General features: G+C 39.6%; 1 protein-coding gene across 2 annotated transcripts in view; it reads left to right on the top strand.

Moving 5' to 3' along the window:
- The window catches only part of Brip1 (BRCA1 interacting protein C-terminal helicase 1), a 137,931-nt gene that overhangs the window by 81,343 nt on the left and 33,881 nt on the right, over positions 1–22,707 (top strand). For both annotated transcript variants that reach the window (XM_021212802.1, XM_021212801.1), the window contains exons 14-15: positions 5,925–6,084; positions 7,641–7,762. In XM_021212802.1, coding sequence (XP_021068461.1) covers positions 5,925–6,084; positions 7,641–7,762 — 282 coding nt within the window. The remainder of the gene's footprint in view (positions 1–5,924; positions 6,085–7,640; positions 7,763–22,707) is intronic.

The raw sequence follows: 22,707 nt of genomic DNA, 5'->3' as shown, positions 1-22,707 counted from the left end.
AGAGAGAGAGAGAGAGAGAGAGAGAGAGAGAGAGAGAGAGAGAGAGAGAGAGAGAGAGCTAGCAAACTTCTCCTGTGGCAGCCCTAACCCCAGTGTGCTTACATTTGACATAGGGCAGGCCTCTAAGGATGTACTTAAGGTCACATGAAGACCTGAGGATGGGACCCTGGTCTCATGGCATTGGTGTCTTTGTTCTAAGAGGCACCAGGGAGCTCATTGCCCTCCTCTGCCTAGGCACAGGCAAAAGGCCATGTGAGGGTGTAGAGAAAAGAAGGCCGTCTGCCTGAGAGGAAGAGAGCCCTTGCTTTCTAGAAACCAAGTTGGCTAATGTCTTGATTTTGCATTTCCCATCATCTAAGACTGGGAAAAATACATTTTTTTTTTTGTTCAGTTGCTTAGTCCTTTATATTTGTTATAGCAGCTCAAGGGATATAATTATGTAGAAAAGAAATGAGAAAAGAATTCTAGGGATATAGAAAGATGGTTTATAATTCTGATAGGATGATTTGGGAGTTTGAGAAGGTGACATTGAATAAAGGTCTAAAGGAGGGGAGAAAGGAAACAGTTTTGATCGCTGGCAGAATGGTCACGTGGAAAGAACCTTGTAGTAGGAAAGGCTAGTGTGCCTGTGGCAGCGTGTGAGATGAATAGAGGGCTAGAGATCAGAGAAGGAGCCGCTGTAAGACCACCGTGCAATAAGGGTTTGGATTTGATTAGAAGTACAATAGGTACCCTTTGGAGGCTTTGACTTGGGTTTTGGTGTTCTGTTTGAAGCAGTATCGTGTGTCCCGGAATGGCTTTGAACTTTTGTATAGATAGGGATAACCTTGAACTTCAGATCTCCTGTGCCTCTGCCTCTGAGTGCTTAGGTGATGGGTGTGCCTCACTAGCTCTGGTTTATGCTTTGCTAGGGATAGGACCCCCAACTCTGAGTGTGCTACACAAGCTCCCTGCCACCAGGAGCTTGTCTAGAGCTTGTCCATGCCCATCCCTACCTTAGTTGTTAAAGGATGTACTGGATCTGTGGTGGGGAAAGGGTGACTTCAGAATATGTAAGAAGAAACAAGGCAACAATTTAGCAAGATCTAGTGAAACAGGGTGACAGATGATTGGTGACTTAGGGACATGATGGGGCAAAGCTAATGAGAAATGTTTAAAGCCTAGATATCATTCTGAGGTGATTTTAGCAGGATTTGCTGGTGGCTTAAATGTACAGTGATCATAAGAAGGGAGGTTTTCTTTTCTAAGACTTATTTACTTTTATGTGTTTGGATATTTTGCCTGTGTGTGTGTGTGTGTGTGTGTGTGTGTGTGTGTGTATGTCTGTGTGTCTCTGTGTGTGTGTGTGTGTGTCTGTGTACTACCAGCATGCCTAGTGTCCTAAGAGACCAGAGAAGGGAGTCAGGAAAAGGAGTCAGGTCCTGGGAATTGAACATGGGTCCTCTAGAAGAGCAACTAGTGCTCTTAACCTCTAAGTGATCCCTCCAGCCCCAATTTTATCTCTTAAAATAGGTATATAGTGGCTAGCAAAATGGCTCAGGGGATAAGGATGCCTCCTGCCAAGCCTGACAACCTAAGTTGAATCCTTGGAACACACGTGGTATAAGGAGAGGGCCAACTCATCCTCCTATTGTACCATATTGTACCTATATGTACCATAGCACCTGTATGCATGCGCACACAAATGTAAAAATCTAACGTTTTTCTTCTTAAATAGGACTTTGTTTTCAGTGTTTTAAGTAAAATCATATTATTTACTTTTTTACACAATGTGTTTAGTTTTGTTATTCGCTCTTTTGGGTTCATATTTGCTTTTTTTTTTTTTTTTTTTTTTTTTTTTTTTTTTTTTTTGGTTTTTCCAGACAGGGTTTCTCTGTGTAGCCCTGGCTGTCCTGGAACTCACTCTGNAGACAGGGTTTCTCTGTGTAGCCCTGGCTGTCCTGGAACTCACTCTGTAGACCAGGCTGGCCTCGAACTCAGAAATCAACCTGCTTCTGCCTTCCAAGTACTGGAATTAAAGGCGTGTGCCACCATTGACCAGCTGCTTATGTTTTTTAAAGAATCTTTCTTTTATTTTTTTCCTTATCTACTTAATCAATATTGGTGCTCTTTTTGGAAACCAACTCTCACTTTTGTCCATTTACTCAACATTTTCTTATCCTCTTTTTTATTTTGGTTCTAATCTTTATTTTCCTTCTTTTACTAACGTTTTTCCTCTGTAGTGCAGTGTGTCACACACAAGGCTTTGGACATGCTAGGTTATGTGTCCTACCACTGAGCACAGCACTTTTTAAACTTGTCTCACTTTGTAGTCCAGGCAGACACTGAAATTGCCATTCTCCTACCTCAACCACCCAAGCAGCTGAAATTGCAGAGCTGCACCATCGGGTTGTGTTTCTCTTAATGCAGAAGTTTGTGTCATCTGTACACGTCTTCCTGAGTACCCTGTTGTTGTGTTACTTACGTTTGCTATGCTGTGTTTCATTCTTGTTGATTTCAATATAATTTCATAATTTTCTTTTTAATTTCCACATTGTCCTAAATTCCTTAGATTTCTGTTGAATCCCAGTTTCATTCTCTTGTGATTGGAAAAAGCATGTGGTATTGTTTCAATCTTGTTACATTGTGTGTGCGTGTGTGCATGTGTGCATGTTCATATGCGTGCGTGAAGGTCTGAGGGCAGTGGTGAGGAATCCGTTCTTTCTCTCTACCATGCGATAGAATCCAAGTCCTCAGGCTCAAAGGCAAGTGCCTTTATCTGCTGAGCCACCTTGCTGGCTCAGGTTAAATTCCTTAAGATTTGCGTTAGGTCCTGACACATAATGAATATGTACATTTCAGAATACATGTGTCTCTTGAAAAGCAATCTCTGTGATTGTTTTTAACTTCTGTTTAGTTTGGTGTGGATTATGCTAATGCTTATTAGGAGGTATTTTTTCCAGTCTTTCACTTTGATCCTGTTTTTAACCTTAAGTCCAAAGAACAGATAAAGCAAGATGCTAGTACAATTTTTTTCATTTTCTGCCTCTCTACTGTCTTTTTTCCTTTGCCTCTTCTTATCCCCCACACCTCCCCAAAAAACAAAAACAAAAACAAAAGACAGTGTAATAACTTTTTTGTTATTTTTAGATGGTTAAAAAAAATTCTCAGTTTGGCTAAAGCAAATTTGAGTGTTATATTCTTTTTAAGATGTTTTATGTAGTGTTTATGTATGATGTTATATAGTTTGTGTGTATATGGCATGTGTATGTATATGTGAGTGTGATATGCTGTATTGTCTACATATGTGCATGTGATGTGCTGATTTATTCTGTGTGTGATGTGATGCGTGTAATGCAGTGTGCGTGTGTTATGCATGCTACATGCATATACCACAGAGAGTGCATGGAGATGAGCATCCATTCTCTCCTCCTGTCTGGCTGCTGGGGCTTGGGTTCAGGCAGTCAGGCTTGCACAGGAAGCTCTTTACCCTCTCAGCGGGCTCACCAGCTCAGGAGTAATTTCTGCCGAAGGTAAATAGTGTGCTCCAGTTATAACACTTTCACCAGCAATAAAGCTTTAAAGCTTCAATGCAAACTGGAGAAATGAGCTCTATGCTTGCTGTGCACTGGTCTCCTTTTGCCTTCACAGAGTCTCTGAGTTACAGTCTTAGTTAGGTAATTAGGGTACTCTGACAGTTTTGTTTAAAATCAAATGCAATCAATAAACTATGATATGTCAGTGAGCTCAGTGGTTTATTTTTCAGACAAGTCTTTAACACCACTCTCTTGCTCTGTTTTGTGGTACGGGAGGTTGAACGTTGGGTCTTGGAACATGGCAGGCAAACACTTTGCCTCTGAGCCTTATCCCCAACCCCTTTCTTACTTTCTATTTTTATTAAAGATTTATTTATTTTATGCATAGTGTTTTGCCTGCATGTCAGAAGAGGGTGCCAGATCTCATTATAGATGGTTGTGAGCCACCATGTGGTTGCTGGGATCCTTTCTTTTTAGTTTGAGAAAGGGCTGTACTAAGTTGCCCTATGTGCCTTCTGACCTAACTGTGTGTCATGTACAAATGTTTTAGCTGAGTAGAGTGAGTTTGGTCAAGATCTTGGAACACTTATGACCTGAAGTTTGGTAGTAGTTGTTATCTCTGAGTCAAGAAATCAGTGATGAAATATTATTTCTATTTTCAAATTCAAAGAAAATGGTATGTAAATTCCACTAAGTGTCAGCAGCCGTAGGAACCTGTCAGACGTTTCCTGATTCTGTTTCCTCGAGAGATGATATTTTTATCCAGCTCTACGCTAGCTACTCAGCAGAAAAAGTTAAGTAATTTAATGCTGTTCTGTACTTCATTGATTTTTTTTTAATATCAATCTTTTCCCACCAATTAAAGACCCAGTTTGACCCCTCCATATACACTGTTTCTCTGCATTTGTCAAGAGAGTGTTCTGCTTTCTAACTCTGAACACAGATTTTCATTTCAAAACAGTACATATTCAAAAATTAAATTCTAGAAGCCTATTTGTGAGACATTTCAAATAGGAAATGCTTAATGAAAGTCCTATAATTTTTAACATAATGAATTTAAGTTATTGATCAACGCTGATCATTGAGTAAATAGCAGTGATAGGAAATTTGATTTATATTCATTTAAATTTTATTTATAAAATCAAATTATCTCATGAAAAATCAATGAAGTTTTGATGGCTAGAGAATTTCAGTTGGTTTCTTGGGGCATAGTTAAATTAGAATGACTAGTCCACAGTGCAGTAGAACTTATGACATTCAGAAGTGGTTAAAACAACTCACTTTAAATTATTGTCTCTACAACTGGCTTTTGTCCTTTTCATCTACTTAGCTCTTTATTCATTTTTGCTTGTTTGCATTTACAGTATTTTAATTTTCCACCATCTTGGCACTAATGCCTAACTCATGTTCAGATTTTAAGAGTAATGTTTATATACGTTATTGATGTGTTTCCAAGTATTACTCTTGCTTTGTCACACATATTAAGCTGTAGATGCTCATATCATTCATATTTAAAGATTATTTATTGTATTCTTCTCGTGTCCATGTTTTTAAGATGGTTTTATGGTTGGATTTTCCACTGGCTGTTATTTATTTTTAATCTAACAATACATTATTAGAATGTGTATTCATTATAACATAGGTTGAATTTGATTTTTTAAAACTTTTTACATTATTTTATTTTTCAGTTTAAATAACTTATTTATTGCTGTGCTAGGAATTAAACTTAGAGATTCACACGTGCTAACCCAGTGTTCTACTACTGGACTGTACTTCCTGCCAATACTAAACATTTTTTAGTGAATATTTTCTTTATTTACATTTCAAATGTTATCATCTTTCCCGGTCCCCCACACATACTCCTAGAAACCCCCTATCCCATTCTTCCTCCCCCTGCTTCTATGAGGGTGCTCCCCCAACCACCCACTCCTGCCTCCCTGCCCTGGCATTCCCCTACATTGGTGCATTGAGCCTTCCTAGGACTAAGGGCCTCTCCTCCCACTGATGCCCAACAAGGCCATCCTCTACTACATATGCAGCTGGAGCCATGAGTCCCTCCATGTGTACTCTTCGGTTGGTGGTTTAGTCCCTGGGAACTCGGGGGGGGGGGGNGGGATTCTGGTTGGTTGATATTGTTGTTCTTCCTTTGGGGTTGCAAACCCCTTCAGCTCCTTCAGCCCTTTCCCTAACTCCTCCATTTGGGTCCCTGTGCTCAGTCCAATGGTTGGCTGCAAGCATCCGCCTCTATATTTGTAAGACTCTGACAGAGCCTCTCAGAAGACAGCTATATCAGGCTCCTGTCAGCAAGCACTTCTTGGCATCTGTCTGGGTTTGGTGACATTTATAATTTACAAATGTAAGTCTTTGTTCAGCTAGACTGCAGAATTAATTTTCTCCATCTCTTTTTAGCTATTACAGAAATTAAGAGAACGTTGGATTTTCACTGGCCTATGGCATAGTTTGGAGTCAGTGAAGACAGTCATTGCAGAACCCCAAGGAGGAGAAAAAACTGATTTTGATGAATTGCTGCAGGTGTACTATGACGCCATCAAGTTCAAAGGAGAAAAGGGTAATGTGAAATAATTCCATGTCACAGCCAGCAAAAGGGCTTCTTAATTTATAAAGTAAAGAGAAATTGGTGCTATTAAAAGGTCGTTCATATTACCAGGCAGTTGTGGTGCACGCCTTTAATCCCAGCACTTGGGAGGCAGAAGCAGGTGGATTTCTGAGTTTGAGGCCAGCCTGGTCTACAGAATGAGTTCCAGAACAGCCAGGGCTACACAGAGAAACCCTGTCTTGAAAACACCAAAAAAAAAAGTGAATTGTACTTGGGAAAATTGTATGTTAAGAAGGGAGGTAGGATACGTGTAAATGCCTTCTTCACTGACTAAGTAAGATCTGTAGTTTTACACAGATAATGTAGTTTGTGCTTGTAGTCTACCATTTAAGATAAACTTAGGGGATTTTGTTGTTTGTTTTTAGCTTTCTTTTGTTTGTGTTGTTTGAAATGGCCTTACTATGTAGGCCAGGCTGACCTCCCAACTCACAGAGATCTACCTGCCTCTGCCTCGCTGCTTAAACTTAAGTTCTTAAAACCCTAGGAATAGTGGTGTTTGCTGGTAATCCCTGTACTCAGAAGTGGAGGGAGGAGGGTGCTGCACACCGAGGCCAGCCTGGCTTCTAATGCTGTGTCAAACAACAGAGGAGCAGCCTCAGCTGTCACATTTGCAAGAGTTGGATATAAAAAGTTAATGGCAGTAATTGAGGAACAATGCATCAATGAGAGCATTGTCCTATGATTGTTAATCAGTTTATTAAGATCTGTTTTATGATCTTATGTATATGAGCCTGGCTATATGTGTAAAAGTGTGCAAGGAGGTCAGAAGAGGGCCTTGGATCCTCTGGGACAGGACTTGTGGGCAGCCGTGAGGTACCATGTGAGAAAGAAACTGAGGCTGAGTCCTCTGCCAGAATAGCAAGTGTAAATACATTCCGTGACAAGGTGACAACCAAGTATGGGAGTGTGTACTTTCAGTTCCTGGGAATCAGAGGGGTAGGACTGAGAGTTCAAACCCAGTATGGTTTACATTCTGAGATCCTGTCTCAAAACAAACAAAAACTTTGGGCACAGTGGTGCATACCTGTAATCTCAGCACTCCAGAAGCTGAGGCAGGAGGATTGTTGAAAAGAGGCCAGATTTATTTTATTATTATTGTTTGTTTGCTTGCTTGTTTGTTTGTTTTTACTTTGGGTTTTCTAGACAGGGTTTCTCTGTATAACAACCCTGGCTGTCCTGGAACTTGCTTTGTAGTTTGTAGACCTGGCTGGCCACAAACTCACAGAGTATCTACCTGCCTCTGTTTCTTTCCCAAGTGCTGAGATGGAAGGTGTGTGCCACCACACCTGGCTATAGGGAACTTTAAATACACAGGTTGTTAATTGACTTGCTAACATTTCCATCTAATTTTGTTCCTTCTTTATTAAAAGATAATGAAATTTTAAATCCGTGTCTCATAAAGCAATCCACAGTTGCTTTAAATTACTAAAAGAAATACTATGACAATAATAAGCAATTTTGGAGAATTTTAGTGCACTTTTCAAAATGTTTAATTTCTGTTGCTTAAGATGGAGCCCTTCTCATAGCAGTTTGTCGCGGCAAGGTGAGCGAGGGTCTGGATTTTTCAGATGATAACGCCCGTGCTGTCATAACCGTAGGGATTCCTTTCCCAAATGTGAAGGATCTTCAGGTAAGCCATCCAAGCCCTGAGAAGTTCTATCTGCATGCTTTGTGTAGAGTCAATTATACACTTTTCCTGTATTCTTAGATAGTCAAATCTCTGGAGAATCTGAGTGGAAGGAAATACTTTCATAGGAAATGTTTACTTTTAGCACTGTTTTGTACAACAATGGTAATTTTGAAAGTGTGGCCTCTATCAGGTGTATCAGTATCATCTGTGAATTGGATGAAAACACAGCAGATTTTTTTTTCCCCTCCAGTCTCTATCAGAATTTTCTGAGTTAGAAACGGCTCACAATTTATGTGTCATCAGCTCTTAGCAGGACATTCACAGGATCCCCAAAGGATTCCAAGGTCCTTTCTATATCTCACTCTCTAGTGCCTAACCTTGTAGGCACTAGAGAGTGCCTCATGGTTTCAGCTGCTCAAATTTCTTCCAGTCTCTTCCACTTGAGCTCAGTAGTACTGGCCTTGTACTTCAGAGCACATGTGCTGCAGGCAGAGAACTGGTCAGAGGGGGGCTGGGAACAGTGAACACCACCTAATGAATTCCCCAGTCTCCTGAACAAGGCTTGTGTTGTTTGGCATCTATGCCCTGAATATGTTGGCTTTATTTTACTCAAATTTTACTCTTGGTTTAAGTAGAGGAGTCATTTCTAAAGCAGTTCTTTCATCTAGACCAGATGTTCTCAACCCCTTTGGGTCACAACCCCTTGACAAGCCTCTGTCTCCAAAGATATTTACATTATGATTCATAACAGTAGCAAAATTAAAATTATGAAATAGCCACAAAAATAATTCTATGGTTGAGTCAGCACAACATGAGGGACTGTACCAAAGGGCCTCAGCCTTAGGAAGCTTGAGGACCACTGATCTATAGCAAATAGGTTTCGTTTCATTATCACTCTTTGTTTCCTATGCTTTATCCTGAGTTTATTTATAGAAGTGAGTACTGAGGATGTATTAGGCTTCCCCAGAGAATTGGAAGCAATTGATGAAAGAATGTGCATGTAAGTGTTCGTGTGTATATACACATACATATTACATGCATCCGTATTCATTCAGTCAGCTGATTACAGAAGCTAGCCGAAATGTGTCACAAAAGACACATGCAAGCTGATTGCATGGCTCAGTTCATGGAGCTGAAAGACTTAGAATTACAGATGTTAGTGATGCAGCTCCATCCAAGGTCAAAGGTCAATCATCTCCCACCCCAGGAGAGGGTCCAAAGGGTAAAGAGGGCTTGCAGTCTGAGATTCAAAGGCAATAGTAATTGAAAAATACACCAGCTTCAGAAGGACAGCAGAGAGGGTTCTCTCTTCAGTCTTTACTTCTCCTTTGTGGCCCACAGCTGAATGTCTTCTCCACTGAACTTGCTGACCCACAAACCAGTATGTGGAAATACGGACAGACACCCAGAAGAAGTAGATCATGATTTACCTATTTCCTAGACATCCCTCAAATTAATCAAGTTAACATCCAAAAATAACACCTCAGTTGGCATTATTATCTATCTGGGAGGGTTTCTTTTGTTTTTACAGGCATTTGAAGGTGCTAGCAATGTGAGTTCAAGACATGGTGTTTACTAGCCACTGAGCTGGCACACTGAGTATGGTCTATATCCTTAATCCCAGGTTACAGCCAATTAAGATATCATGCCACGGGCTGGAGAGATGGCTCAGTGGTTAAGAGCACTGACTGATCTTCCGAAGGTTCTGAGTTCAAATCCCAGCAACCACATGATGGCTTACAACCATCTGTAATGGGGTCTGGTGCCCTCTTCTGGTGTGTCTGAATAGAGCAATGGTGGTGTACTCATATATATAAAGTAAATAAATAAATCTTTTAAAAAAAAAGATATCATGCCACAATAAGAATGCATTCAGTAGCATAGTTATCTTCAATATTGTTAATATGTTAGTAAACACTATAAACTATATACTACTTCTCTAGGATAGAGAGGTTTTTGGGTAACAACAATAAATAAGCAATAATTCTTTCATCAGCTTCTAGTCTTCCCAAACTCTCTGAACTTCACATTTTCTACTTCTTTAGGAGGATATGTCATACAGTGACTCACAATCTAATCCTTCTAGAGTTTGCTGGCCATGACAGCTTCTACTGACTGACCTCCTGCCAGTGTGCTAGGCTGTGTCTGCTAGTCTGAAATGGGTAGGAACTGCCCAGACACTTGCTGTGGCAGTGACGTGTGCTCTGGAACATGCTGTGTTCACCATCAACAGCTTTTAAACTGAATTCTGCAGAAGTTCAGCTCTGCTGTTGGCCTAATGTGATTTCCTGGTGTCCTATGCATGTCCTGTCATTTTACCCTGGCCCTGCAGTGTTTTATAAATGTACTTTGTTACATGTGGACAACCTCTTTCATCTCACTTACTACATATTCTTTTACCATCTTAAATATACTCCACCTTAAACAGATTCTTTCCATTTTTGCTTATATTCTTACTAAGTTTTAGACACTCAACACATTTTTCAGAAATGGAAAAGATGACAAACTTCATGGCTAATATGAATGCTAATAGACTATGTTAAGTATTATACTTACAAAGTAAGGAAGTCCAAAAGTATTCATGTCAGATTTACAGTACTCATTACCTTTAAGATGAGAAATTATCGGGGGCTGGAGCTCAGTGGTTAAGAGTACTGACTGCTATTGCAGAGGTCCTGAGTTCAATTCCCAGCAATCACACGGTGGCTCATAACCATCTCTAATGGGATCTGATGCCTTCTTCTGGTGTGTNTGAAGAGAGTGACATTGTACTCATATACATAAAATAAGTAAATAAATCTTTTTTAAAAAGAGAGAGATTATCAAAAGGTACTTTATCCTTTCCCATAATTTTAGTAAAAAAAATGTTTCAAAAAAAAAGGTGAGCATATAAGTATTTGTTGTATTTTTCTTTGCTAGCTTTTCAAAAAATCTTTTTTTATTGTTTTTTGCATGATCCCAGCCAGTTCTGAGACTGAGGTGGGTTTATTTTTTTTCCCAATCTGCTTGTATTTATTTTTTGGTAGAATATGATTTTAATATTTTCAACTGTTAATATTCAACACACAATAATTTTTTTAAGATATATTTCATTGTTATGTCTCCCTTTCATTTCTGATCTTATTAATTTGGATACTGTCTCTGTGCCCTCCGGTTAGCCTGGCTAAGGGTTTATCTATCTTGTTGATTTTTCTCTAAGAACCAGCTTCTGTCTTTGTTGACTCTTTGTATAGTCTTTGTTTCTATTTGGTTGATTTCAGCCTTGGGCTTGATTATTCCTGCCTTCTACTCCCCTTGGGTGTATTTGCTTCTTTTTGTTCTAGAGCTTTCAGGTGTGCTATCAAGCTGTTAAGTGTAAGCTCTCTTCTGTTTCTTTTTGGAAACACTTAGAGCTATGAGTTTTCCTCTTACCACCGCTTTCATTGTGTCCCATACGTTTTGGTATGATGTGTCTTCATTTTCATTAAATTCTAAAAAGCCTTTCATTTCTTTCTTTATTTCTTCCTTGACCAAGTTATCGTTGAGTAGAGCGTTGTTCAGCTTCCATGTATATGTGTGCTTTCTGTTGTTTTTGTTGGTATTTAAGACCAGCCTTAGTCCTTGACCTGATAGGGTGCCTGGGATTATTTCAGTCTTGTATCTGTTGAGGCCTGTTTTGTGACCAATTTACATGGTTAATTTTTGAAATGGTACCATGAGGTGCTGAGAAGAAGGTATATTCTTTTGTTTTAGGATGAAATGTTCTATAAAAATCTGTTAGATCCATTTGGTTCATAACTTTTATTAGTTTCACTGTGTCTCTGTTTAGTTTCTGTTTCCATGATCTGTCCATTGCTGAGAGTGGGATGTTGAAGTCTCCCACTGTTACTGTGTGTGAGGTGCAATGTATGCTTTGAGATTTAGTAAAGTTTCTTTTATGAATGTGGGTGCCCTTGCATTTGGAGCATAAATGTTTAGAATTGAGAGTTCATCTTGGTAGATTTTTCCTTTGACCANTATGAAGTGTCCTTCCTTATCTTTTTTGATAACTGTTGGTTGAAAGTCGATTTTATTCAATATTAGAATGGCTACTCCAGCTTGTTTCTTGGGCCCATTTGCTTGGAAAATTGTTTTCCAACTTTATTCTGAGGTAGTATCTGCCTTTGTCACTGAGGTGTGTTTCCTGTATGCAGCAAAATGCTGCGTCCTGTTTACATATCCAGTCTGTTAGTCTATGTCTTTTGGGGGGAGTTGAGTCCATTGATGTCAAGAGATATTAAGGAAAAGTGATTGTTACTTCCTGTTATTTTTGTTGTTAGAGGTGGAATNATGTTTGTGTAGCTATCTTCTTTTGGGTTTGTTGAAAGATTATTTTCTTGCTTTTTCTAGGGTGTAGATTCCCTCCTGGTGTTGGTGTTTTCCATCTATTATTCTTTATAGGGCTGGATTTATGGAAAGATTATGTAAATTTTGTTTTGTCATGGAATATGTTGTTTTCACCATCTATCTATGAGAGTTTTTCTGGGTATTNATTTTAATATTTTCAACTGTTAATATTCAACACACAATAATTTTTTTAAGATATATTTCATTGTTATGTCTCCCTTTCATTTCTGATCTTATTAATTTGGATACTGTCTCTGTGCCCTCCGGTTAGCCTGGCTAAGGGTTTATCTATCTTGTTGATTTTTCTCTAAGAACCAGCTTCTGTCTTTGTTGACTCTTTGTATAGTCTTTGTTTCTATTTGGTTGATTTCAGCCTTGGGCTTGATTATTCCTGCCTTCTACTCCCCTTGGGTGTATTTGCTTCTTTTTGTTCTAGAGCTTTCAGGTGTGCTATCAAGCTGTTAAGTGTAAGCTCTCTTCTGTTTCTTTTTGGAAACACTTAGAGCTATGAGTTTTCCTCTTACCACCGCTTTCATTGTGTCCCATACGTTTTGGTATGATGTGTCTTCATTTTCATTAAATTCTAAAAAGCCTTTCATTTCTTTCTTTATTTCTTCCTTGACCAAGTTATCGTTGAGTAGAGCGTTGTTCAGCTTCCATGTATATGTGTGCTTTCTGTTGTTTTTGTTGGTATTTAAGACCAGCCTTAGTCCTTGACCTGATAGGGTGCCTGGGATTATTTCAGTCTTGTATCTGTTGAGGCCTGTTTTGTGACCAATTTACATGGTTAATTTTTGAAATGGTACCATGAGGTGCTGAGAAGAAGGTATATTCTTTTGTTTTAGGATGAAATGTTCTATAAAAATCTGTTAGATCCATTTGGTTCATAACTTTTATTAGTTTCACTGTGTCTCTGTTTAGTTTCTGTTTCCATGATCTGTCCATTGCTGAGAGTGGGATGTTGAAGTCTCCCACTGTTACTGTGTGTGAGGTGCAATGTATGCTTTGAGATTTAGTAAAGTTTCTTTTATGAATGTGGGTGCCCTTGCATTTGGAGCATAAATGTTTAGAATTGAGAGTTCATCTTGGTAGATTTTTCCTTTGACCAGTATGAAGTGTCCTTCCTTATCTTTTTTGATAACTGTTGGTTGAAAGTCGATTTTATTCAATATTAGAATGGCTACTCCAGCTTGTTTCTTGGGCCCATTTGCTTGGAAAATTGTTTTCCAACTTTATTCTGAGGTAGTATCTGCCTTTGTCACTGAGGTGTGTTTCCTGTATGCAGCAAAATGCTGCGTCCTGTTTACATATCCAGTCTGTTAGTCTATGTCTTTTGGGGGGAGTTGAGTCCATTGATGTCAAGAGATATTAAGGAAAAGTGATTGTTACTTCCTGTTATTTTTGTTGTTAGAGGTGGAATCATGTTTGTGTAGCTATCTTCTTTTGGGTTTGTTGAAAGATTATTTTCTTGCTTTTTCTAGGGTGTAGATTCCCTCCTGGTGTTGGTGTTTTCCATCTATTATTCTTTATAGGGCTGGATTTATGGAAAGATTATGTAAATTTTGTTTTGTCATGGAATATGTTGTTTTCACCATCTATCTATGAGAGTTTTTCTGGGTATTTGTGGCCTGGGCTGGCATTTGTGTTCTCTTAGGATCTGTATGACATCTGCCCAGGATTTTCTAGTTTTCATAGTCTCTGGTGAGAAGTCTGGTGTAATTCTGGTAGTTCTGCCTTTATATGTTACTTGACCTTTCCCCTTACTGCTTTTAATATTCTTTCTTTGTTTAGTGCATTTGGTGTTTTGATTATTATGTGACAGGAGGAATTTCTTTTCTGGTTCAGTCTATTTGGAGTTCTGTAGGCTTCTTGTATGTTCATGGGTATCTCTTTCTTTAGGTTAGGGAAGTTTTCTTCTCTAATTTTGTTGAAGATATTTACTGGCCCTTTAACATGGGAATCTTTACCCTCTTCTATACCTATTATCCTTAGGTTTGGTCTTTTCATTGTGTCCTGAATTTCCTGGATGTTTAGGTTAGGAGCTTTTTGGTTTTTGCATTTTCTTTGACTGCTGTGCCAATTTTTTCTATGGTATCTTCTGCACCTGAGATTCTCTCTTCTATCTCTTGTATTCTGTTGGTGATGCTTGCATCTATGACTCCTGATCTCTTTCCTAGGTTTTCTAACTCCAGGATTGTCTCCCTTTGTGATTTCTTTATTGTGATTTCTTTATTCTATTTTTAGATTTTGTATGGTTTCGTTCATTTCCTTCGGATGTTTGTGTTTTCCTGTAATTCTTTAAGCAATTTTTATGTTTTCTCTTTAAGGGCTTCCAGCTGTTCACCTGTGTTCTGTATTTCTTTAAGGGAGTTATTAAAGTCCTCTATCACCATCATGAGAAGTGATTTTAGATCTGAATCTTGGTTTTCTGGTGTGATAGTGTATCCAGGACTTGCTATGGTGGGAGAATTGGGTTCTGATGTTGCCAAGTAACCTTGGTTTCTGTTGCTTATGTTCCTACCTTTGCTTCCTGCCATCTGATTATCTCTAGTGCTACCTGCCCTCGCTATATCTGACTGGAGCCCGTCCTTCCTGTGATCCTGGTTGTGTCAGAACTCCTCAGAGTTCAGCTGTCTCTGTGATTCTGGGATCCTTTGCTCCTCAGAACCTGTGTGTGTCAGAGCTCCTGGGAGTCAAGCTGCCTCTGGGACCCTGAGATCCTGGTGTGACCAAGCTCCTGGGTTCCTGTGATCCTGTGATCCTGTAGTCCTGGGAGTGGATCTTCCTCTGGGTGTTGTGGGACTGGCTGCAGAGATCGCGCCCAAGGTCTGCTCAGGGCACCAACCCAGACCAGAAGGAACCTGTACCCTCAAAGTCTTATGGTTAAAAATGTTTATAAGACAATATCCTTTATTTTTTCTGCCTTCACTCCAACAAATGCAATTCTGGGTCTTGCTATCACACAAAACATGGATTGTTAATACTTTCTTACTCTGTTAATCAGCTTTCCATCACTTTGATAAACAACTTCCAAGATTAAAAGACTCATTTTACTTACAGTTTGGGAGGTTTCTGTCCATGTTTGCTAGGCCCCAGCGCCTTATGCTTGTGGCTAGGCAGAATGTCATGTCAGGGAGGAAGTAAAGAGACACCTCTAACTATCTTACCTTCTACTAAGCCCACCTCTTAGAGTTTTTACAACCTGCCGAAAGTTCCACAAGCCAGGGAACAAGTCTTTAATATTCCGGCCTTTGGAGGACTTTAATCCAAACAGTAGCCTAGTCTTGTTTACACCTCCCTGTCTCTTTTCCTTCCTTCCTTCCTTCCTTCCTTCCTTCCTTCCTTCCTTCCTTCCTTCCTTCCTTCCTTCCTTCCTTCCTTCCTTCCTTCCTTCCTTCCTTCCTTCCTTCCTTCCTTCCTTCCTTCCCTCCCTTCCTTCTTGGGTATGGTATGGTATATTTGCACAAAAGAGTGGGTATGCCCATGCCTGCATATGCAAAAGAAACAGGAAGACATCAGGTGTCTTACTCTATTACTCTCCAACTTTAGGGTCTTCACTAAACCTGGAGCTCACAGTTTTGGCTATGCTGCTGGCTCCAGAGCTCTAGGGATTCACCTGGGTCTTCAGCATTAGGGTAATAGGCATGTGTGGCTTTGTGGGGTTACTGGGCATTCCTACGCAGGTCTTGCTTGCATAACAAACACCTTTACCATCTGTCTTAGTTAGGGTTTTCCTTCTGTGAACAGGCACCATGACAAAGGCAACTCTTATAAGGACAACATTTAATTGGAACTGGCTTACAGGTTCATCAAGGTGGGAGTATGGCAGTGTCCAGGCAGGCATGGTACAGGAGGAGCTGAGAGTTATACGTCTTCATCTGAAGGCTTCTAGGAAAAGACTGGCTTCCAGGCAGCTAAGAGGAGGATCTTAAAGCCCATGCCCAGGTGACACACTTACTCCAACAAGGCTATACTTCCAAATAGTGCCACTCCCTGGGCTAGGTGTACTCAAGCCACCATACCATCTCCCTAGCTCCAGGAGTATTTCCTTATCAGCAATATCAGGTGTAGAGGAAAGTATGTTTCACATTGTCATTTGTCCTCACCAGTCTTGTGCAACAAATCTAAAACTTAGTGACTTGAAATGATAGATCACACATCTACAGAGTGTGGCTGACCAGTGCCAGTTACTGGTAAGGAATTATTTGTATGCCGCGTGGAATGTAAAAGAAAAACAAAAATTTCATGTTTTGGTGAAATTATGTCGAACTACTATTGTTTAAGGAAAACTGTTAGCAAATCCAAAGCCATGAAAAGTTTGCCACTAATAATTTCTTCTGTTTCTTTATACAAATTTTAAATGTTGATGTATGATCCTTAGTGAGTAGATTTTTCTATCCAATACAAAATAAAATCCTTTCTTACATCAAAAGTGAATTCTCTGTAGACAAAAAAAAATGTGGTAGAAAAAAATTCTTTTCCATTTATTTGTCAGTCTCTGTCTTTCAGTTACAGGGTGTAACCTGTTTATAGTTATAGTGGTTACCCCTGGGGAAGGACTTGCCATTGGTTGTTCTTGTCCTGTGCTTTTTGTTCTGTAGATCCTTCACTGTTGCCCTTGTATGTTCAGTTGCTTTGTAGTACACTAAGAGGTTGAATGTCCTTTATCCAAAGTGCTTGGGACCAAAAGTATTTCATTTGGGGGTGTTTTAAATTTTAGAATATTTACAGAGATTACTGTGAGCATCTTTCATCTGAAAATCTGAAATGCTCTGAAAACAGAAACTTCTTGTATTAATCACCATGTACGTTTCAAACTTCAGTCCTCAGACTTCCCCCTCCTTCCTTTTCTGAGTAGGTTTCAGTCATTTTGTTAGTGTTTATGTTGAGAGTTATGACTATAAAGATTTGCCTGCCTCTGCCTTCCAAGTGCTGGGATTGAAAGCACATGCCACCATGCCCAGCTATTACTTTTTAATTTTTTAAAATTAAAACATACTTACATCTTCTTCCTCCATCCCCTCAAATCCCTTTCAAATTCATGGCCTCAAATTCTTTAATTATTATTGTTTTATATGTATACAAATAGGTATGCTAGTGTAACCGGAGTCTCTGTATGAACTTGTATGGACCTGTTTTAGGACAACCACTTAGGATTAGATAACTTTTTTTTTTTTTTTTTAAAGACAGAGTCTCACTATGTAGCCCTGATGTGCCTGGAAATTTCTATATAGACCTGACTGCCCTCAGACTCAGAGATCTATTACCTCTGCCTTCTGAGTGCCAGAATTAAAGACTTGTGCCACAACACCAGCCTTTATTATCTCCTACAGCACATACCCAAGGATTCATTCATTGTGTTATTCTGACTGTTTATGTCTGTATAATCTGCCAGGTGGTTTACATTGAAGATGTTGGCTTAGCTGAGTCTTCTTCTCAGGCTTCCATAGGCTGCATTCTCAGCTGTAGTTTGAGATTCACTTCCAAGCTCATTCAGGTTAATTGACAGAATTCAGTGTCTTGTGGCTAGAGAACTGAGATTCCTTAGAACCCAGGAGCCACTTCAGTTTCTTAGAAACTACTCAGTGTCACTTCTGTATAGCCATCTTGGAGATCCTCTCCAGCAAGATCTGTAGAGAATGTATTGATGTGACCACTCATTAGTCACCTTGGAGTGTGCTGCCATAATGAGCCTCATAACTACATCCTATAAAACTACTTCAAATTGCTGGACTCTAAACTAGAACTTAATATTTTTGTGATAACTGTTTGTCACGCAGAAATAATGGAAGCTATCTATAGGTGAAAACTGTTTTAATATTCAAATAAAAATGAAATAGATTAATTTCTGCAGTGTTTTCTTTATTTCATTTGAATTTACATTTTTTAAAGTTCAAGTCTATGTCTGAGTTAGAAAAGTAATTTGAGCCAGAAGAAGAAGGCAATGACATTAATTTTATGATACTAATTTTTCTTAAGTTTAAGCAAGATTATGGAAGTAAAAAATTTAAATAGAGCTTAAAATACTGACCTAAGACTTCACTGCCTCCCTAGCGGAGCCTGGCTTTTAGACAGACAGGAAAATGGCTATTAGAGCCAAAACTAGGACTTCGTTGGCTGTGACCGGGATTTCCTCTTCCCACCGTGGGGACTAGAAAGTAGAGGTAGGAAAATTTCATTTTGGAGCCAAGTGTGACTTGTTTAGTTCAAGTCATAATTTATTACTCATTCTTTAGGGACCTGAAAATAAAGAACCCCACTATGAAATGCTGATAATGGGCCACTCTGAGGGCCCAGCATTAAGCTGACTTTACCGGTGAGGATCTTTTTTTTTTTTTTCACTTCCACCTTTCCCAGATGCTTCTGATCACTCTGTGAGGACATTCTTAATCATACAATAGTGTAAAGGGAAACTTTCTGTGTGCTAGACTGAAGCACTTGTGGGGCATGAGAGGGAACCCAGACTTTTCTGTAAGTAGAAGTTGTAGGAAATCATACCTGTAAGAAGAATTATCTTCTTTTAATGCAATTAAGTCACACAGAGCACAGCTGCCTTCTAAACGGTTGCCTGAAACAAACCCGTTAGCAAATTACAGTTACAAAAGCTGCAACATTAAAATTCAGTCACCCACATCTCAAATTGGTGATATAGACATAGATACCAGTTATGACAAAACTATTCACATTATAAGACAGGTCAGAATAATGAAACAATCTCTCTCTCTCTCTCTCTCTCTCTCTTCTCTCTCTCTCTCTCTCTCTCTCTCTCTCTCTCTCTCTCTCTCTCTCTCTCAGCTAGCTAGAAGCACAAACTACTGTAATAGGTTCTGGGAACACAGTAACACAATGTCTATAGCCCCGTGTCTCAGGCAGATTACAGTGTAAGCAAGGTATCCTGATGTGAAAGTAAGAAGCAGTCAGTGCTGTGATGAGGGCTGTAAGAGAGTGCAGGAACTATGAGAACGCTACAGCAGGTCTTTATGGGTCAGGGACGGCTTCCTGAGGAAGTGTAATTTAATCTGACTCAGGAAAGAAGGTGAGAGTGGTGTAGGTGAACAGATCGAACAGCGGGTTTCTCAGCACAGCAGCGTACGCTAAGGCCCTCATACCTCATAGGTGAAAGAGAAGAGGAGACAGTTTCCAGGAACTGCAAGAGCGCAGACTTGGGGAACTGGGACAATGGCCTGTGAACTCAAGGGCTGGGAGAAGCATTTAGAAGCCAAATCACCTAAGGCTCCGTATGCCAATTTCAGGACTTGGGATTTTATTCTGTACTATGGGAAACCTGATCCAGGAACAGAGCCTCAGGTCAGAGTAGAGCGGAGTTCTGGTTATAGTGTAGCATCTGACATAGGAACCCACCTGGATCTTGCCCCAACAACCCCGTGGGGGGTGGCCATGTGTATAAACTTAAAGCACTGTAACACTAGACTCAGCAACATTTAGGGAGTCAGTTTATAGTTGGAATGGTTGGAAATGCTTAGACTGAATGAGTTTGGTCTGAATTACTTACACCTTTTACTCAGTCTTTCTAGCTTTAAAAAAAAAAAAAAAAAGATAATTTGACTTAAACATTGAAAAGCAGTTTATAAATACATCTTAAATTTTAAAAAAATTAGTTTAAGTAAGCAACCTAAGTTGACCACTTGTATATTTGCCCTGGGCAGTAAAAATGAGAAAACAACAGCCTCTGAAAGATAAATAAATAAACAAAACACAAGATCGGTAAGATAAATAGATGAGTTGCTATGGTCACTTTCTCTCCCCTCCCTACTCCATGCTAGAAATTGATCCCAAGGATTTGCACACAATAGACAAGCACTCTGCCACAGAGCCTCGTCCTCTGGATCAATTGTCTGTATTCTTTAAAGGGATAAAGACAAATAGGTGATAGTTCGACATTTTCTTAATTTATTTTCTTTCATTCGCCTGATGTTTGTGCAAGCACAGGAACTTTGTGTATTGGTTTTGGTCTCAAACTAGGCCTAAGTCCTAGACTCACTTGTCACCGTGGGCACAAGTAGATTGATTGAAACTTTTGTTCCCACTGATTTGTTGACACAACATAATTAGCAGCACTTCCTCAAGGGGATGTAGGAAACTGGGCTTGCTTTGACTTCTCTAAAAATAAATGTAATCCGTTCCTCAACGGTGAATTTGAGTTGTGGATTTCAGTTACACAGTGAGAGGCAATGAATTAATCCTGTTAGTTTCTGTTCATTCTGTCAGATCTCTTCTAAAACTATAGGTTACAGACACATAGAAGGGCTTCAGGTATGCCACTCAAGTTTTCCAGTTATAAAAATCTTGAAGTATCAAATAATATAAATAGTAATATGTATCACTATTTACAATATTAGTCTTCCTGGTTTTGACTGAATTTAATAGTTTGATAAAAGCAAGTGTGACACTATTTCCATAATCCTAGAATTTGGGAACTGAAGCAGAAGGATCTCACGTTCAAGGCCAGCCTGCTCCATAAGGAGCCTTCAATAAATAATCATTTAAAGCCTAGGATGAGTAGTGTAATGCTTTCTAACTATAGAACTTAAAGTCAGTATGCAAGGGAATATATAGTGGTACTCATAATGTCTTTTTCTACTCTATCAGTTTAGTGGATTTGTGGCCTTGATATCAGAGTTTATCAACCTTGGCACTGTTGACCTTTATCCTACTACAGTGTAGAATCTTTAGTCAAATCTCTGCCTTGACCCACTGTGTGCCAGTAACCCATCTCCTGCCCTTACCTGCCATGAGACAACACAAAAGTACATACATATTGCAGATAGCCCCAGAGGGTGCTGGCGATCCAAACTCAGCTCCCTTAATTGTACAGCAAGTAAGCACTTTACCCTCTGAGCCATTTTCTTAGCTCCTGCATTTATATTGTTACATTTTACCAAGTTGGAAAATAGTCAAATAAAGCTTTTACTAAGAGTCTAAAACATACTAAATACAACAGATGGCTTATTATAAAATCTCTTTGTCCCACCCACCGCAGTCACAGCCCCACTCCTGAGAGGCGCTGGCACTCACGTTGTTGGCTGTCTGATCACACATCTGTCTATAGTTCATTGTTATCTAAGGAGTTTTAGAAATCGCTGACTTCCTATTTGAAATAAGGATTTCAGCTCAATTAATCTCTACTTTTCTCTTTTATATATCCTTTCACATATCCTCTCAACATTACATAAAACCTCAATTGTTTTTTGAAATCTATTGTCAATAATCACATCATGACTGAAAATACTGTTCATTATAGTCAACATTTTCCTTCCTGTCTTAAATTTGAGAGGTAATAATACTGTTTATCCTCCCCACTTCTTAATTTCTGACTGGTCTATGTAGCCTAGGCTAACCTTAAACTTGGTACCTTTCTGCTCCAACTTACGTGTGTCATGTGCCAGATCACTGGTTCCCTGGGACCTTCCCTTTCTTTTATGGTTTTGGCTGCATGATGGGGATGGAACCCAACCCTCGTGGCAGTGCTCTACCACAAGCTTTACTCACAACGCCCATAGCTGTGCCAGAAGGAGCAGGGCTTTTGCTGTGTTGCCAAGGCTGTCCTTGAAGTCAGAGTCTTCCTGCCTCAGCCTCTGAGGAGGCAGAACTGTAACTCTGCGGCACCATACCCAGCCTGCCTCTCTTCTCTGTATTCTCTGCAGGGTACACTCTCTCCTAGTTTTCCCTATTAGTTCCTCACCCTCCTGTTCCATGAAGAGCTTCTGTGCTCTTACAGGCAGAACTGGCTTGCTTTTTAGAAGAGGCTCTGAGCGTGCACCAGTTTGAACTTCCACTTTTCTGTGTAATCACTTATCAGTTGCTCATCTGCATTTTCGATGTGGGATTTGGAGTGAGATCTATTTCAACATAACTGAATTTAACACCTTGTCTCTCTTGTTCCTGTTTATTTAGGAAAGTTAGAAGAGAGAGTTGGTTTTTTAAAACTTTTTAAAAACTCAAAAGTTTCCAAAAATGCTATGATTCTGTGTGTCTTATTCCATATGCACATGTTCATATGTGAGAAGCTTTGAGTCACACACTCCTGACAATAATGGAAAATAATAGCTTTTAAAATAAAATGCTCAGTTACTTTGTAAAGTCTTTTTTTTTTCCTGTCTTGGGTCTTTGTAAGTGCTTTATTTATTTATTTTTGAGTATTGTGTGTGTCTTGCATGTGTGTGTGTGCACCGTGGCACACGTGTGGGAGGCAGAGGACAACTTTCAAAAGTTGATTCTCGCCTTCCATTCTGTTGAAACAGGGTCTCTCTTGTTTCTGCTGCTGTACAGTGTTCTCCAAGCTAGCCAGCCTGCTACCTCAGGTGTCTCCACCTCCCTCCCCTCTCACTGGGAGAGCACTGGGGTTACAGGTGCAAGCCACCGCATCCAACCTTGTGGGAGTTCCAGGATGCGAAGGTGGGCTGTCAGGTCTTTTGACAAATGATTTCACCCACTGAGCTGTATCGCCAGTTTCTTATTTTAGAAGATAATTTGGATATAATAGGGATCAAGACAGCAATGGTATTCTGCTTCATTTTACAGGGCATGTGTGCGCATGTGTGTGTGTGTGTGTGTGTGTG

This window comes from Mus pahari, chromosome 14 (genome assembly GCF_900095145.1).
Source record: "Mus pahari chromosome 14, PAHARI_EIJ_v1.1, whole genome shotgun sequence".
Lineage (NCBI taxonomy): Eukaryota > Metazoa > Chordata > Mammalia > Rodentia > Muridae > Mus > Mus pahari.
The sequence above is the reverse complement of the archived record's forward strand: the minus strand, read 5'-3'. Positions and strand labels throughout refer to the sequence as shown.